The sequence below is a fragment of the Aptenodytes forsteri genome, unplaced genomic scaffold (assembly GCF_000699145.1).
Source record: "Aptenodytes forsteri isolate BGI_AS27 unplaced genomic scaffold, ASM69914v1 Scaffold202, whole genome shotgun sequence".
Classification (NCBI taxonomy): Eukaryota; Metazoa; Chordata; class Aves; order Sphenisciformes; family Spheniscidae; genus Aptenodytes; species Aptenodytes forsteri.
In genome coordinates, this window is record NW_008793961.1 from 249,219 (window position 1) to 268,383 (window position 19,165).

The window sequence follows — 19,165 nt, forward strand, 5'->3', positions numbered from 1 at the left end:
GGGAGACCTTATTGCAGCCTGTCAGTACTTAAAGGGGGCTTATAAAAAAGATGGCAGCAAACTTTTCAGCAGGGTCTGTTGCGACAGGACAAGGGGGAATGGCTTTAAACTAAAGGGGGGGAGATTTAGACTAGATCTAAGGAAGAAATTGTTTACGCTGAGGGTGGTGAAACGCTGGCCCAGGTTGCCCCGAGAGGTGGTGGATGCCCCATCCCTGGAAACATTCAAGGTCACGTTGGACGGGGCTCTGAGCAACCTGATCTAGTTGAAGATGTCCCTGCCCACGGCAGGGGGGGTGGACTAGATGACCTTCAGCGGTCCCTTCCAACACAAACTATTCTATGATTCTATTCTATGATTCTAAGGTGCCAAAGCATCCGTGCCTTTTGCCATTTTAGGTACACTGTGGTAGCCAAGACATCTGTATGGGACAAGCAGAAATGATAGAAGAGCTGCAGAAGACTTGTATCAACTGTATCAACTAGCTTTTCACTGGCACCTGTGCAAATGTGGCAATCAGCTCATATGTAAACACCTAAATTTTGGTGAGGTGAGTCTGATCCCTGATGTTTAATGAGATTAATCCAATTCTTATTCAAGACATGAACTCTCTAGACTAGGTGGACTCTATCAGTTATGATGTCAACCATAAGAACCTGAATGATATGAAACTCAGCATCTTTCTTAAGATGGATGTGGAACTCGAGAGACATCTTTCTCTCATTTAAGCACATATATGCACAATCATTTTAAAGCCTGTGCCAACATCAACAGCTACGTTCAACCTCCGATTCTGTTCAGGCATTTATAATTTCCATAACTACACTGCGTAGGCAAAGAACTAAATTTTGCCTTCAGTAAACCCGTTGTGGTAATGTTTTTGATGAATATCATACCACATTAAAAAACATATTTCAGGATCTGAAAACCGTAAGCCTCTGGGAGCGAGAAGAGAAATTTACTCCAGCTATAGTATAAATAACTAGAGTGGGATTTTCTATAGGATTTAGTTTTCTAAATACTTTGGAGTATCTGAGACCAAGTGGCTCATGAGAAGCTCCATGGACTTGAGATCTGTGCTTCTAGATCACTTACCTACTTCTGAAAATCATCTCCTTATATTATTGACATTAGTAGATAGCACAAGCTCTGAACTTTACATCTTTTGATTTCAAAGCAATTTGAAGGATGAGAGTCATTTATGCTTTATAGGTGAGAAAAAGTAGACAAAAACAAGGTAAGTAAGTACTTTGCTCAAGGTTAAAAGAGGTTTCTTACAGAAACCATTGTCTTATCATGGCGTATCTATCACCAACGACAAACATGCCTTGGACCTATATAAATTCTCATATAGACTAAAATACCTTGAAATCATCGTGACGTATCTCTGTTCAAGATTTGTAAAATTAAAGAATGTTTTTTTCTGTACCTGAAAATGTCCAGTCTGCAAGAAGGTTGAAACTCATCCAATAACAGGAATACTGATAGCAGAATACACAAAAGAAAATTGCAGACACCCCTTGCCCAATCTCCAGAGATGTTAGATATTTGTAGGTAAGAAATAAATGCAAAGTGGCTTAGTCCTTCACAAAGATTTAGCTCATTCAAAGTGATAGCAAAGTAGTGGAAGAATTGAAATCACATTTCAAAATTTCCCTTTTGAGACACCATAACCAATTTTAAATGCCAAAGGGAAGTGGCCCCGGGGGTAGCACTGCAATTACTTCTTGTAAGCACAAGCCCAAGTATAATTTTAAGTATTTAAGTCATAAACAATTGTAGTTTAGGTAAAAGTTTTTAAAATTGCCTGTTCAAGACTTGGTGAACCGTACGTTACACTTCAAATCTTAAGAGACCAAATATTTTAATGGATTTGTGGGATTTTTAGAGGTTTGTCTAAACACAGAATTTTATCCAGTTATTCCTATTTTGAGCCAAAAGACTTCTGTGAGGGTGAAACACATTAATACTCCAATTTTGGTCTGAAGACATCAGGAGATGCAGAATCTGATACATGTCATAAGGTGAAATCCTCCTCAGATGGCCAAAAGTTAGTTATCTAGGTCAAAGCTACTAACTTTCTGTATAGTTAACAGCGGAAAATAGCCATTTTCAGCGCACAAGGGAAACAACGCTTCCTCCATATTCAGCTCAGAGGAATCAGCATTTCTAGAGAGCGATTGATCTCTCTGTTTGGAAAGAGGAGGAGAAATACCTATATTTGGTGAAATGACTTCCCAACGGCTGGTGGAGTGGGAAGGCAGTGGTGGAATGGATAGTCTAGATAATTTCCCCTAGCACCAGGTATTAATCTCTTTCCCACCTGCCTGGACCCCAGACGGACACCTTAAGAAGTCAGAAGAGCTTCTGAGGGAACTGCACAGGATTCAGCAAATATGTTTGGGGTTTTAACTTCAGCTGTTTGAACGGCAAAACTTTGGGCTCAGTGACCTGCTTTGTTTCATGACACTTTTTTGATGAGGTGTCGGTGCTGGATGAGGTGTGCCAAAGGTTCATTCAAACTTTTGGAGGCCTGAGGGGAAGTAAGACCTCACTTTGGACCTGCTTCCGTTAGGAATATAAGCATCTTCAGCCAGGATAAAGAGGTGCACTCATCTCTGAGGAGAGGTCATCAGCTGTAACCCCCTCCTGGAGCTAGGTGCTCATCCATAATTGTTCCTCAAAAACGAGACGTTCTTTTTTTTTTCTTGTGCCCAATAGCCTACAACACCAGAGAGGGGGAGCTCTGTCAGACAGCTGTGATTTTCTTTGCCAGAGCTGGAAAAATTTTAACAGGGAAGGATCATACACATCCAGTTTCTGATACTCTTTCTCTGAACATCTATTTTTGGCTGCCATCAGAAATCGATACCCCTGGGCTGACTCGTCTCACACCGCAGCGCTATTCTCATATTCTCACCAGTGGGGCTGCCCTGTTGGAACAGCAGTGTGGGAGTACAGACAGCGCCATCACCCAACGGCCAGCTGGAACCGGCAGAAAAATGTTGGCAAGCTCTGTTTGGTGATCTTTTTTTATACTGCTGATTCAGGAGAATCTCCACTCTTTCCCTGCAGTTGCTCACTCACATCTTTACAAATACAGTCTTCTCTGACATGTTCTTTTGCACCAGGATGCTGGGAAGGGAAGCTGAATTTCTGGAACGAGTTCCCCTCTAATTCTATAAAGCTATCCCTGTAAATGAATAAAATATGGGGGAGTCCAAATGAAGTGAAGAAAAATACCCTGTATCAATGAAATCCCCATACTAATCATCATCTGCACATTTGCACCTCACATTTGCCACTGAAAATCAGACTTCACCTATTTGCGTATCATCTGGCTAATCTCATATAACCAGTGAGGGATGAAAATGAACCATTTTCATGTATCTGCTCCTAAAGATAAAGGATTCCTGAAATTCTTGATGTGCCTTCAAAAAAATTTCATATGCCTATTGCTGTTGAACTTCAGTTGAAACCTTGACAAAGACATTGACTCTTACGGCTTAATATAATTATATAGACCAGTTGTAGACGGCTTAATATGCCTCCTGAGCTACTCTGACAATCACTGCCATATTTCATTTCTCATATGAATACCTTGCATTCTTACAAAGTGTATGTTAGCCAAAATGTAGAACCAGCGCACAAGAATATGGTTAAGTTGCGAATATTCGTCTGTTTTCTCACTTCTCCGTATTTGCTGTGGAAAAGGCGTTTCTTAAGGAAAAAAAGGGTTTTTTTCCTTAAGCAAAATTCAAATAAATTATTAATATGTGCTTTTTTATTGTTTGCAATGCAACCAGGGCAGATTTTCCTATCTGTCTTTTGTATGGTGCTGTCAGATATGAAAATGTGCAGCATGAAAGAGGTTGTGAATGATTTATTTTTCTCCTTTAAAAATACTATCCAGTCGTGAAATTCAGGTCAGGCTATAGTTCTGGCTTCAAAATTCCCAAGACTTTGGGGATCAAAAAAAGTCAGCATTCAGCATTTTGGTGCCATTCTCTCCTCCCTTTCCTCTGTACTTTTTAAAATTCTGTATACAAAAGATAGAATCATAGATTCATAGAATGGTTTGGGTTGGAAGGGCCCTTCAAAGATCATCGAGTCTACCTCCGCTGCCATGGGCAAGGGACATCTTTCACTAGATCAGGTTGCCCAAAGTTACGTGCAAAGATGCACATATCTGTCACGACCACCTTCCTTATACCCATGGAGCATTATAAATTTGGAATCAAGGACTTTCAAAACTTCAAACCCAAGACTCCTATTGCAGAAAGTAGCTGAGTAAATCTAATGATGTTTTGCTAAGATACCTTGTTTCCTCTAAGCGGGCTGTTTTGCACTGAAAGTTTTTTTCTCTCTTAAATACTTATGCACATACAATATGTGAGATGAGCTGTTTAGACGCAGTGCAATCCATAGATCCAACATCAACACTGAGAACAAGGAGATTAAAGACTAACACATAACTGTCATTCACCTTGCACTGCACAGGCATACATACGCACACGCACATGGAGTAGTGTTTATTATTTTGGTGGCACTTCATACAATCATCATAGAATAGCCCAGGTTGGAGGGGACCTCAAAAGATCATCTGGTCCAGCCTTCTGTGGGAAAGGGAACCTAGACGAGACTATCGAGCACCCTGTCCAATTGTATCCTGAAAACCTCCAGCGATGGGGACTCTACCACCTCCCTGGGGAGGTTGTTTCAGTGAACGACTGTTCTTACTGTAAAAAATTTCTTTCTTATGCCGAGATGAAATCTCTCCCAGTGCAACCTCTACTTGTTGCCCCTTGTCTTCTCCACATGGCTCCTCGTGAAGAGAGAGCCTCTGTCCTCTTGGTAGACACCCTTTAAGTACTTTGCATTTTCATATTAGAAACTGTGTTTCCTCTACTTGGGAAGCTATGGATCCTTGAAAACTTACTGTCATGTAAAGCAGGTATTTCAGCTGATTCAGAAAGTGAGATTTGTGTTTAGTTCTTTCAATTTGGAAAGCAAAAGGAGGGGCTAAATGGCATAGGACAATCCTTATCAGTGGAGTCTTAATGAGTTCCTCAACTTCTCCAAAAGAATGACTCCTCTTACAGAGATTCACCTTCTCACTAGTATTATTCTGCTAATTCATGGCCAAAACTCAGCCTTCCTGCTACTACTTCCCAACTCCACCTAGAAGCTGCCAGGGCCTTGAGGGCACTAATAAGACTTGATGGCCCTGACCAGCCTCACCTGGACCACTCCACACACGTGCCCCTGCCTATGGCCCAGAAGCCCCATTTAAGCTCAGTCCAGGGCCATCAGTCCTTCCTTGACTACACAGTAGGTGTGTTGGGCTGCGGCTGTGTTTCTGCCTCCTGGATGGACCCCAGATCAAGAGTGCAGCTTTGTCTCCGACCCTGCTCCTGGCCCGTCTCCCTTTGCTCCTGATGGCTCACTGTGGATGGGCCCTGAGCATAGTTCATCGCTTGCTGTGGCTGTTGATGGTCCCTGATGCCAGCCCATGGCTCTGCCTGCTGTGTTCAGCCCCTGCAGGTCTGTCCCCTGGGAGTGAGGCACTGCCTGCCCTGGGGTCCTCCTTAGCTCCTTGCTCCCTGTCCCTTGGGCACCAGCTGGCTCTTGCAGCTCCCTGACAGCAGCCATGCAGATACGTGGCAGGAACGTGCCTCTACTTCTAAAATTCCATGGACTCTGAAAGAAAACACTGCTCTGTCCGTCTAGCCCAGGTATGAAATATCCCTGAATATCTTTAATATTAAACCCCTTTCCTTTTTCTTCACAAAACTTCTTGTTTTTAGGGCTAGACTCTGATGTTCTGCTCCATCTCTCCTTAAAGCTATTTTCTTTCTGTTCCCCACCTATCGCATACAGCAGAAGTGGTGAGGAGCTCTCATTCTACTAGGCATGTGCATTTTCTCCTGTCTCTGCACGGCCAGGTGGACAGAAGATTTTCATTCAGTTTGATGTCCCAGCTGACTATGGTGAACTAATTGCATTGCTTATACCTGGCATGTAGTTGCATCTTTTCCCCAAAAGAATTTCTAAGCTCTAAAACCCAGTTGTTGGCAGTAGTAGTCATAAGTACACAGCTCATCATTGCGAATGCAATTTAATAAGAGGATGGGACCAGCTGCGGTGGTCAAGCACAGGGCTTGGCCAGACAAGCAAACTGACCAGCAGCCTGCTTAGAGGCCACCAGCCCCTTTTAATGCCTCCCTTCTCTCGTTGTCCCCTTCTTGCTCTTCCCTCATCAGCCATGATACCTCAGTTTCTCCACCATGGCCTCCTCCCAAATAAATGACCCACCCTGATCACTTCCCCACGTTCATTCCTGTTTTGCTACATTCACACCTGATTTTGCTATTCCTGATACCCAGGTAAAATAGACCTGTGGTGTTTCTGGTGTGGTTCCTAGGCACTGCTGGCCTTGTGAGGGTCTGCTCCCCAAAGGGTGTCCAACGCTTCCCCTTTCTCCACCATGGTCTCCTCCCAGATAAATGACCCACCCTGATCACTTCCCCACGTTCATTCCTGTTTTGCTACATTCACACCTGATTTTGCTATTCCTGATACCCAGGTAAAATAGACCTGTGGTGTTTCTGGTGTGGTTCCTAGGCACTGCTGGCCTTGTGAGGGTCTGCTCCCCAAAGGGTGTCCAACGCTTCCCCTTCAACCATCTGCCCATCTCTAGCACCTCTGGTGCCCTCCTAACCACTGGTGAAATCTGGCTATCCATCATGGTGCTGTTAATTCGACAGTTCCTCACTGTTACTTGTTATGTCCAGTGGTTTCTCATGTCATGTCCAGTTGTTTTTCATGGTCTGCTCAGTGAGTTTGACATCGGGCTAGGGACTAGTCATCCTCCCAAATATCTTTTCTAAGATGAACGTTGTTACAGGTGTGTCTGAACCACGCTGTTTCTGCATGGCTAAGATTCATGTCCCTCGTTTTGTGTATCTAACAGGGAAATGGCCAATTTGTATTTACTTGTCTCTGAGCACTTCATTATCAAAGGGGTGAAATGTGTATCTCCTAAGGTAATTTTTCCTAAGTGTGGCACATAGGAAGAGCTTCCCCACAAGTATTTTGAGACAAAAGCTCTGCTTTTCTCTGCTGCTGCTAAGGGCTTCAGTTGATGTGGTGTGGTCTGGCACTGGTTCTGCTAATGAATAAATATTTGTGAGTGGTGATCCATCACCTTAGATGACGTTTTCTATTTAAATCCATAGCTGGGACTTGCAAATTTTTTTTGTCCTTTAAAAATAGATGGGTTTTCTGTATCAGCAAAGGGTCCTGTAAAGATGTCACATAGAATTGATTGCATCAAGCTGTGTCTGATTGCTGAACCTTCTCTGGGGAATGCACATATGTAGCATTCATTTATTTGATCTTAAAAGAGCACTGCTCATTAGTAATGTTAAACCTGGCTTCTGCAAACTCATACTACACTGCCAATTGGAAATGTTCCTGGTTTCAAACATATTAGCCCAGGTTTATTCTTAGCAAACATCCATGAGGACCTGGATCTCCTCTTTGCCCCATCATCCCCTCTTGAAGATCTGCCAGAAGAACTAAATGTGAGGGATGCTTCTCAATCTGAAAAATACAGCTCCTTATGGAGTGACGCAAAGAACACCAAGTCTTTAAAGTAGGGGGTGGCATGTGGGAAAGGAGTGCATGTTGAGTATAATTAGTGGGTTTAAGGGTGAAATCGGATGGTACAGTTACACCCTGACAGAGGAGAAAGCAAGCAGTGGCTCACTGTATCTTCTAGCAATGACATGCGCAAACACTTGGGTCCTCATGATTGCCATCTTCTTTTCGCTTTTAGTTTAAATGGTCAGCAGCCAAATGGAGACTGAAATTCAAGAATGTCCAAGTTTATTTTGTTTAGTTTATGACACCTCTTTACCAGTTTGATTTCTAAAGGAAACAAGAACTTTTTCTAGGAGTTTCTTGAGAGCGTCCTTCACCTCCGTGTTCCTCAGGCTGTAGATCAGGGGGTTCAGCATGGGAATCACCAGGGTGTAGACAATGGACACCACTTTGTCCTGGTCCAGGGAGTAGCTAGAACTGGGGCGGAGGTACATGAAGATCATAGTCCCGTAAAAAATTGAGACTGATGTCAAATGTGAGGCACAGGTGGAGAAAGCTTTGTGCCCGCCCTCTGAGGAGTGGGTCCTCGGGACAGTGGTAAGAATATAACCATAAGAGACAACAATGAATACTAAAGTGCTGAGTGCAATGGTAAAAAGCACATGTTCGTTGACAGTAGTACTGGAGCAGGAAAGTTTCAGGAGCGGAGGAATGTCGCAGAAGAAATGATTGATAACATTAGGGCCACAGAAGTGTAAACTGAACACTGAGCTGACAAGCACCATTTCATTCACAGTAGCTATTGTGTAGGATCCCACAGCCAGCTGGACACAAGCCTTTTGAGACATGGTGGCCACGCAGAGCAGGGGTAACAGATGGCCATGTACCGGTCATAGGCCATTGCAGCCAGCAGGTAACACCTGATGATTATGCAGACTCCACAAAAGTACATCTGGGCTGCACACCCTGGCAGAGAGATGGTTTTCCTGTCTTCAGAGAAGCTCACTAGCATTTTGGGAGCAACTGCTGAGGAATTACTTAGGTCTACCAGAGAGAGGTGGCAGAGGAAGAAGTACATGGGGGTGTGGAGTCGAGAGTCAAGCCTGATTAATGCAATCATGCCGAGATTCCCCACCAACGAGGTGACACAGATCAGAAGGAACAGCACAAAGAGAAAGACCTGCAGCTCCCAAATATCTGTGATTCCCAAGAGAATGAACTCATCAACAGTTGTCTTGTTTCTTCTGACCATTCCCTTAATGAGCCTGAATCTTTAAGAGGGAACACAAGTAAGTTACAACTCCGGATAGAAGAGTAAGTCATAATGATGCTGGGAATGTCGGGCAGGAATGTAGTAGAAGAAAACTGGATGCTGCTTTATTTTAATGGAAACCTAGCTGTCTGTTAGTATGCAAGAAGTGGATGCTTAACTCAATTCTCTTGAGAAGCTTGCTGTTATCCATTTAACACTTCTGTAATGACAGTCTCAAAGAAGGATTACTTTTATTCCATTACTGAGATTGTTCCAGGAAAGAGGAGAAAGTTGTTATTCATTCTGACCTTTTTTAATATTTCCTGCTTAGTTCTATTGTTAAATTTTCTCAAATGCTTATCTGTGTCCATGGTGCCTAGGAGGAATAACAGGATGATTCTGATTATCTACTCTGTTGTTCTTAAATAGCGGAGTAATAAATTGCTCGCGACTTCTAAGTATAACATTTAAGTTGGCCAGTGCGGTTCTGAGAAGTCCTCATAGGAAAATACCCCCCAAATTTAAAAAAAAAAAAAATCCATGTAGAAAAGCAGTTTATGTTAAAGAGCAGATGATAATTTCATCAAAGTTTATTTGCTGATTCCAAACATAACAAATCAAAGGAGAAGACAGGGGCAGTGTAGTCATGGACCTTGCCCTGGTCCCTGAACCTGTTCATGCTAACGGCAGGAAGAAAGTCTGTAAGTCTGTCCTGACACAAAATCACACTTGTCTTGTCCAACGTTAAGGAAGGAGTTGCGTATAAATTAAAAGAAACGTAGGACCTGACACCGAAGACAGAATCCATCTTGCCTAACATTACCTACTTCCTAGGTGGACAGCTACATTTGAGGTAGCCATTCAAGGCTTCGTTGACAGTCATAGAAAAGAAGTAGGCACTTTAAGGCAAAATTCATGTAAGCTACTTAAAATGTCTACTTACTTTGGGGTGAAATGAATTGCCTCCTAGAGGTGCTAGTTTCTCATCGCTGCTTATAAAGAGCACACAATGATTAGATAAACTGTGGCAGTCTGTCTCTGTAGGGGACAATATTTCGTCAGACAAATCAGACCATCAGACTTTATAGGCATGTTAAATAACAGCATGTCTATGGGTGAACCAAAGGAAAGAACACTAATCTCATAATTACCTTTTCACTTCTCTTAAAATGTTGACTTCAAGAAAAATGCCTCTCGTTTTCAGATTGTGGTCTTGTTTTGACACTTCTGTTTAGAGTTCTGTAGAAAATGAGAACTGTTAATTGCAGGTGTATTAAATGAATGCCCGAGCTTGCAAGGTGGAGCTTCTTACTGAAACAATTGAATGACTGAAAGATCTTTTGAGCTGTTGCTATTTGCATTGTATTGAGAATAATTAAGACAGTTAATTAAGAAAATAATTTCAGACAGTTACAGTAGTTCAACCGATTAGCAGCAACTTGCAGAGCCCAACAGCTTGATTGCTAATAATTTTCTGTGCTATAGGAAATTCTAGACAAGTCAGTTGGACTATTTGTAGTGACCAACGCTACGGTCTCTATGACAAGTTGATGCTGTTAAATGATTCTTCTTTTGCTGTAACCCCACGTTTCAGTGCTCATCAAGCCAATGTTAGAACTTCTGTGGATTTTGGTGGTTTGGGTTTAAGACTTAAACATGTGTTTAACTTAAACCAACCCTGCATCTGCTGTAACCACAGGGAATGGCTGAATTGCAGCTATCACAGATCTGCCCCAGTTGAGGGCAGAGACCTCTCTTGTGAAGTACTGACCTGAATGTCATTTCTCACTCTAAGTACAAACTTCCAGGAGCAGGAGTCCAAAAGTCTCCACGTTAGGAAAAGAAGCCACATGGACATTCACAAGTATTTGTTCTCCTATTTTCCAAAATAAGAAAAAGAATCCAGCTCAGGTCAAAACAATTTTCCTCTCTGACTGCATTATTTTTTTTGTAGACTTTACTTTCAGCATTCCTTATATGAAAATTCATTAATTATTTTTTTTACTGTTGTGTATATGAGCATAGACTGCGATTATGTGCATTCTGTGCAAGATTTAAAGTACAGAGTAAGGATAGAGAATAAAACAGTGACACAATTAACAGTCTGTCAGATTTTATAATATTTCAGGCTATGGATATGTTTCCTACCTTGGAAACTAACGTTAAAAATGATGCTTTCTTTTCCTCAGGAACAAATGCTTCCAGAAAGCTGGACACAATGGCATTTAGAGAAGCTCTGACTACAGGATCAAGTAAGCTGTTGGCACATTCTGCCCCTCCCTGTCTGGCAGCGACTACAAATGGGATGCACAGTCAGCAGGGGAATGGCAAGGTCTTCACAATCAACTTTCCCAATCAGCTTCCCTTAAGTGCTGTATGTGTCCCGGGGGGATCCCATGGAGCGAGGCAATGGTTGCAGTCTGCTGAGGTCTTTGGTTCATGAATACAGAGCTCATTGGGAGACAAAAAATAGCAACAATGAAAAAAACCCTCCAGAACGTAAGCAGAAGATTCATATTCTTCTCTAGGTAATGTTATTTTGACAACAAGTTGGAGCTTTCTTTTCGTGTTGTTTTTACATAATGACATTTTCTCTCTGGCCACAGATCCTCTAAGTCCTGGGGTCATACAGAGCAAGAGGCTGCAGAAGGTTGCTGGCCTCGTGAAATGATCAGCCTTTATACGAGAACTAGAAGGAGCTGACTTGAAGGGAGGGTAATCACGATTTCAAGTTTTTGCTGGCCCTCATGAAACAATACCAACGCATGCAAGCTGAATTCCAGTCTGCATTCTCCTTATTCCATCTAAAGATAGTTTACATCGCTGGCAGTCTTCCTTATTGGACCATTAAGGTGTATTTTTACCGATTTACAGTCCGTAGTCATCCGAGATAGTTGATTAATATGAGACACGTGACTGGTCCCTGAAAGCCCAACTGGATCAGAAGAGAGATACACAGTCCTCTCCTGAACTCAGACAAGCGATGTCCACAGTAGCCTACACGTAGATGTTTGTGCTCTGGATACTTTCTAGGATTTGAGTGATTATTTCTCTACATGGACTACAGGAGTAGCCTAGAAGTTAGGCTTAGACAAGTAACTTCTAATTGTTTAAGTTGAGTGATGAACCCCATACTAAGAATATCAAATGAAAGAGCAGAGAAATGAGTAACAATCCAAACATGGTAGTTTTCCCATCTTCCTCTGGAGGGGCTTTCCTACATCACTCCCCCCACAAACCAGAGCATCCATTACATCCCTGTCATGTGTCACGGCTTAGCCCCTGCCCAGAGTTTCAGAAGGTCCAAATACATCCATCACTGGCTACTGGAAGCCTCCGTGGAGCTTTTCCATCTCTTCACAGACAGTTTGTTGAAATGGGAGAAATAAAAATCAGTTCGGCTGTGGTGTTTTGCTTTCCTCCCATGTGATTGCTTTGATCAGTATCTAGGGTCTTGCCTCAGGGGTGTCATCTGTGAACTCGTATCCCAGAGCTTCAAGCTGTGTTCTGCATAAGTGCTGAGGGATGGGGTAGGATCCATTTTGTATCATTTCAGCAGCATAAAATTGAGCTATGCAAGCCTAACCTAGCCGTCTGGGCTTATTTTATAGTTAGCGTAGGGAGGGAGAGACCTGCAGAAAGCAACACATGCCATTTTCCTTAGAAACTTATTTTACAATGGGATGAGTCGTCCTTTGGAAGTGCCTATTTCTTGCCAATGATAGCTAAAAGAACCCAGCTAACTTACTTAGATTAGTAACTTTTAGATGTCTAAAACTAGTTAAGATGAATTTTCATGCATTTTTGGGTGTTCCTCTGATCTCCAGAACCTTTGAGGTCTGGTGTATTGCCCAACACAAATAGCGTGCCTCAAAGTTGTCCTCATCCCATTTAGACGTTCTTGGAGACCACTGGGAGGAATGGCTCAGTTCTGATGAAATAAAACGGTAAGACCTTAAGTGCTTGCCTGTGAACGTATAGATGCCCTCCATTGCACACAAGAACTAGAGAGAAGGAGGGAAAAGGCAAGCAGTGCAAAGAAAGCTTGTTGGTTGGAATAAAAAGGTTGAAAGAGTTACCCAAGTTTCCTCGCAGAAAAAGACATCAGCTGCACATTTGTCAACAAGTTAAACATCTGCTAGTGAAGAGCAGTTGAATTGAAAGTTTTTTTTATTGTATCTGTCCACCTAGATAGCTGCTTGATATTCTTACTTTAGTCACTGAACACCTTTAGGTCAATTAATATCACAACTCTTCTATGAAAGAACAACGATTAGTTCCTTTTTTTTAAAAAACCAAATTGATATTAATGAAAGCAATTACTGCTTAAAGTATGAGTAAGATAAGTTAAACTGCTCTAAATCTTCCTCCGGGTGTACAATTCCTGTATTACATAGGGTCTTTAGCTAGTGAGAACCAGCACCTCTTAATTTGAGATGATCATAATCACGTTACCAAAAGTTCTAATGACTGCCTGAATTCCATTTTCTAAATTGTCATGATCACTTCGAGGCGCATTTGAATTTTTTTCCAAGAAGTGGTTGCTTCAAGGTCCCAGTGGCCTGGTATCCGTGACTCCAGATCACAGGTTGGGCCTCCATTTTGCCAAAATGTCCATCCTCATTTCAGCACTGTTTTGATGCTTTAAAAAAAAATACTGTTTATGTGTTTCCAGTCAAAGGAAATATTAGAAGCATTTCCAAGAGTGCTTACAATATCTTTAGAGCGTACCATTTCATTGAAACATTTCCACGCTGAGACAACACCACTAGCGTTTTAATTGTTTGTTCTGCTCTTCCCTCGAGAGCATCATGGTCTCCCGTGTCCAAAAGGAAGATATAAAATCTGTGACATTCCCCAAAAGAAACATTTCCTGCATCCAGGAAAAAAGTAAGTATTTCCCTAGCAGGTAAGCCTCCTAATGAGTAAAATTTCTTTCCATGCAGGGAATTGTGTAGAAATTGTTCTAAGTCAGTTGCCTTGTTGACTGAATGAATTTCAGATGCACTAAAGGAAAAGAGTTGCTGCATCATGATACCACAAAAGAAAAAATAATTAGGAATATATCTTTAAAAAGGGGGGAGTATATTTTTTATTAATTTTTGCACCTAAAATATTGATCTGGGAACTGAAATCTCTTGCAGGTCTTCATCAGAGACCACTGAATTTTTAGCAGCTGTAGGATTTCCGTACCTAAATTTTTGAGTATGATCAACAGCTGAAAATAGGAAGAAGCAGTCACATATGCGTAACTATGGAATACATTTCAGGGCAGAAAGGTTCTTTTTTACTTTCAGCAGAAATCTCTCCAATTGCCTGTGATAGCGTCAAAATAAATTGTAAGGTTACATGGTCGCTGTTTAACTGGTCTTGGCTCAAAATAAAACGCAATTGAAATTTTGGGGAACTCGTCACCTTATTCTAGGAACGTAACTGGGGGACGTATGTCATGACCTGAGTCACCCAAGACATTTTCTGGAGTAAACAGTCACACCCAGAAAAGGGTTCAGATTTTAGGATGCACCAAGCCTGCACCAAGAATGAAGGATCTTGAAAGACAAGATCAAAGCAAGCCATCTAAAATGGGATTCATCTCACTCGAGTGTAACCACCTAAAATTTTGGCAGTGAATTTATGTTGGTCATCCAGGCTTCCTTTCTCACCAACAGACACGCACGTATGCGGGATGTGATGCATCCCACCTATCCCTCTGCAACGGTTATAGGCGGAACTGAAGATGATGCACTCAGACCAACCTTTAGACAGCCAAATACAGGTGAGAGTCACCGCGGCTAGAGTGCCTGGACACACAGGTGGGAACTGAAGCCCTCCTTTCTGAACCCCCAGACTCTACTGTAACCACCTAATATCCTATCCTGAATGAATCAGCTTAGATTATTATTATTTTTTCAGGAACACGGACGTTTCTGGTTTGTCTGTGATTTTGTCCACATAGCACTGATATTTACAGGATTTAACTGACCTGTGTTAGCAGTTATTTTATTAGATGTCCTTTTGTATTTCCTGTAAACATAAAGGTGAGCAAGATATATCTGCCCTGCCTAGAATTTTTACTGGCATCAGCAGAAATGTTTCTTAACTTTTGCAAAGTTAAGTTAAATTACGCACTTTTTCTGGAAAGGTAAAATTAATACCAAAAATTAGTTTTCTAGGGGACTGAGTCTAATTCAAATGCAATTAATAGTTTCAGCCAAAAAAAAAAAAAATGGGGAAAATTGCTTGGAAAATCTAAAAATGTTTGTGTTTGAACATTTAAAAACAATATTCATGGCTTTCTTTTCATCAATTGCTTAACAATTAATCAGCCTCAGGAAAACAAACCCACAAAATATTTTGTAAGAAATCCCAGAATGAGATGCAACGTTTAATTTCATTTTAAACTCAATGATTTGTGTTTGTTCCAAACTAAAAATGTCTTTTTTGTCTTAAAAAAAAAAAAAATCTGCTTATGTTCCAGCATTTCAATCCACTTTTTCCAGTGTTCAATTTCACTGCTGACTCAGAAAGGTCATTATTAACTGTGCCTGAACTCCTTACTCTACTGTTCACACAGGTAAATGTGTAGCAGCTATTATACTCAATTAATATGTTTTTCCTCAAGTGAGATACCGTACAAAGTTTCTTCTATATCTGCACTGTGGTCTAGCTCTTAAATAAAACCCCCTCTGAGGTCCTATTTCATATGAATGAAAGGAATATTCAGGAAGGAATTCCACACACCGAGTGTGTTTTTAAAGGTCTCTCCGAATGTCCTCCTAAGCTTCCCTTTCAATGGGCATCATCTAAGCCACTGGTTTCCCCCTCTGATATTGGGTGAGATGCTTGCATTTCCACTGCCTCTGTCTTGTGGAGGATGTAATGTGTTTGTGCGTTGCTCACCCACTAGGATTGACTGATCCCCTGACAAATCTTACGTGTACGAAGCCAAACACAAGGCAATGAAATGCCTGAAGAAACCTGCACTGCACCGAGTTCATGCTCTTGGGTTTCACCAACCGTGCGGAGGTGGAGATATCTTTCTTTGGGCTCTTCCTGCTCACCTACGCCACCACTTTGGTGGGGAATGCTGGCCTCGTTGTGCTCGTCCAGCTCAATGCCTGCTTTCATACCCCCATCTACTATTTCCTAAGCAACTTATCTTTCTTAGACCTTAGCTGTTCATGTGCCATTGCTCCCAAGATGCTGGTGAATCTGCTAGCACAGCGGAAGACCGTTTCTTTAATTGGCTGTGCAACACAGATGTTTCTTTTTGCTGATGCCAAGTGGCTCGTTTTGGCTGCGATGGCCTATGACCGCTATGTGGTCCTCTGTCATCCTCTTCTCTACACCGTTGCCACGTCCTGCAGGGTCTGCACCTCCATGGCAGCTGGGGCTCATCTCAGCGGGGGTCTGACCTCGCTGGTGCACACGTCTTTCACGTTCACATTGCCGTTCTGTGGCTCCAATGTGATCAACCATTTCTTCCGTGACATCCCCCGCTACTGGAGCTCTCCTGCTCCAATACACGCATCAACGAGGTCCTCCTCTTCACCCTGTGTGGCCTTATACAAACCAGCACCTTCCCGGCTACCGTTGTCTCCCACGCCTGCATCGTCAGCACCATCCCCCGGATCCACGTGGCAGATAGCAGGCGCAAAGCCTGCTACACCTGCACCTCGCATCTGGCGGCCGTCGGGTTATTCTACAGCTCCCTCCTCTTCACGTATTTATGGCCCAGCTCCAGCTACTCGCTGGACGCAGACAAAGTGATCTCTGCATTTTATACTGTCGTCTTTCCCGTGCTGAACCCCCTCATTGACAGCCTGAGGAACAAACTGGTGAAGGGTGCCCTAAGGAGAACAGTAGAGGGAAGAGTGTTTTCTCAGAAGTGAAAAAGATATAGTGTGTTTCTGGTGCAATACACAATAAAAACACAAGCGATGGGATCCACCTGACTAAATGTAGGCGACTTGTTATCTGCACCTGAACTAGCTTCCCAGGTTCATTTGGTAATCACTGGAAAAAAGTAGTCACCTTAGTCATCAGTTACCAACACAAAGGGCAGAAGGCACCTCAGCAAGTCTGCAGGTAACAGAAAACTGGAGGGGGGAAGCAGTTCATAGCCATGAAGGCAGGATTAGTCTTCAGAGGCACCCTTGACGAGAATGGGCCAAGAGGAACCTCCTGAAGTTCAGCGAAGACAGAAGACACTGTCCTGTCCCTGAGCCAGAATAACCCCCAGGCATCAAGACGGGTTGCGGACCCACTGGTTGGAGCAGCTCGGCTGAAAAGCACTGGGACGCTGGCAGGCAAGGCTAGATGACTCCCTCAGACCCCTCCCAATCCAAGTGATTTGATGATTCCTAACGACTCTATCTCCTGAAGACCAACTTGACTTGGCCCTGGGTTTCTTCATCTTCTTTCACATGTCCCCACTGAAAAATACATAATCATGGCTTTTTGTAAACAGTGAAAATGGTAATTTCTTAGGTTAGCAACCTCAGTGGAAGAAAATTGTGTGTGTGCGCCTGTTAGGTACAAATGTCAGCAACAGAAAATTGAAGACGTAATTTAACTCTTCTGTGAAGTTGCAACGTACGGTTGTATTTGGTGCAGTTGCCATTAAGAAGATATGCCAAGCGTACTGCTCTTTACCTTCCTCCTATAGATTGTAAACGTCTCTCTGGAACCCTCCCCCTTTCATCTTCTCCCCAGCTTTCACCTCCCTCTGGAGCTCTCCTGCTCCAATACACGCATCAACGAGGTCCTCCTCTTCACCCTGTGTGGCCTTATACAAACCAGCACCTTCCCGGCTACCGTTGTCTCCCACGCCTGCATCGTCAGCACCATCCCCCGGATCCACGTGGCAGATAGCAGGCGCAAAGCCTGCTACACCTGCACCTCGCATCTGGCGGCCGTCGGGTTATTCTACAGCTCCCTCCTCTTCACGTATTTATGGCCCAGCTCCAGCTACTCACTGGACGCAGACAAAGTGATCTCTGCATTTTATACTGTCGTCTTTCCCGTGCTGAACCCCCTCATTGACAGCCTGAGGAACAAACTGGTGAAGGGTGCCCTAAGGAGAACAGTAGAGGGAAGAGTGTTTTCTCAGAAGTGAAAAAGATATAGTGTGTTTCTGGTGCAATACACAATAAAAACACAAGCGATGGGATCCACCTGACTAAATGTAGGCGACTTGTTATCTGCACCTGAACTAGCTTCCCAGGTTCATTTGGTAATCACTGGAAAAAAGTAGTCACCTTAGTCATCAGTTACCAACACAAAGGGCAGAAGGCACCTCAGCAAGTCTGCAGGTAACGGTAAACTGGAGGGGGGAAGCAGTTCATAGCCATGAAGGCAGGATTAGTCTTCAGAGGCACCCTTGACGAGCTGGAGGAATGGGCCAAGAGGAACCTCCTGAAGTTCAGCGAAGACAAAACACCCTGTCCTGTCCCTGAGCCAGAATAACCCCCAGGCATCAAGACGGGTTGCGGACCCACTGGTTGGAGCAGCTCGGCTGAAAAGCACTGGGACGCTGGCAGGCAAGGCTAGATGACTCCCTCAGACCCCTCCCAATCCAAGTGATTCGATGATTCCTAACGACTCTATCTCCTGAAGACCAACTTGACTTGGCCCTGGGTTTCTTCATCTTCTTTCACATGTCCCCACTGAAAAATACATAATCATGGCTTTTTGTAAACAGTGAAAATGGTAATTTCTTAGGTTAGCAACCTCAGTGGAAGAAAATTGTGTGTGTGCGCCTGTTAGGTACAAATGTCAGCAACAGAAAATTGAAGACGTAATTTAACTCTTCTGTGAAGTTGCAACGTACGGTTGTATTTGGTGCAGTTGCCATTAAGAAGATATGCCAAGCGTACTGCTCTTTACCTTCCTCCTATAGATTGTAAACGTCTCTCTGGAACCCTCCCCCTTTCATCTTCTCCCCAGCTTTCACCTCCCTCCGTGTCAGGAACCCAAGGTCCAACTCTAAGATGGCCCAACTGCGTGACCTTGGCTCAGGCTGCTGAGAAAACCAGGTTGTGGAAAGAGCTGTGCGATGGTGTGTAGGAAGCTACGGTACAATCAGAGGCAGAGCCTAGACTGTTCAGTCTGAAGTTGCTAGTAGCTCACAGGATCAAAAGGACGAATACCAGCACAGAAATTATTATAATCACAAAGAGAATGAAAACAGGGAAATAACCATAGAATCATGGAATTGTTTAGGTTGGAAAAGACCCTTAAGATCATCGACTCCAACCGTTACCCCAGCACTGCCAAGTCCACCACTAAACCATGGCCCTAAGCGCC

At 43.1% G+C, this 19,165-nt stretch overlaps 1 protein-coding gene and 1 pseudogene across 1 annotated transcript; one reads left to right on the plus strand and one right to left on the minus strand.

The window, feature by feature from the left end:
• Positions 1-7,904: 7,904 nt before the first annotated feature.
• LOC103907023 (olfactory receptor 1019-like) lies at positions 7,905-8,866 on the minus strand. Its single transcript, XM_009289147.2, is given in 2 exon segments — positions 7,905-8,476; positions 8,479-8,866. Coding segments are annotated over 2 exon segments (951 nt in total). The 5' UTR covers positions 8,858-8,866.
• Positions 8,867-15,821: 6,955 nt separating this feature from the next.
• On the plus strand, positions 15,822-17,975 carry LOC103907116 (annotated as a pseudogene).
• The last annotated feature ends 1,190 nt before the right edge of the window (positions 17,976-19,165 follow it).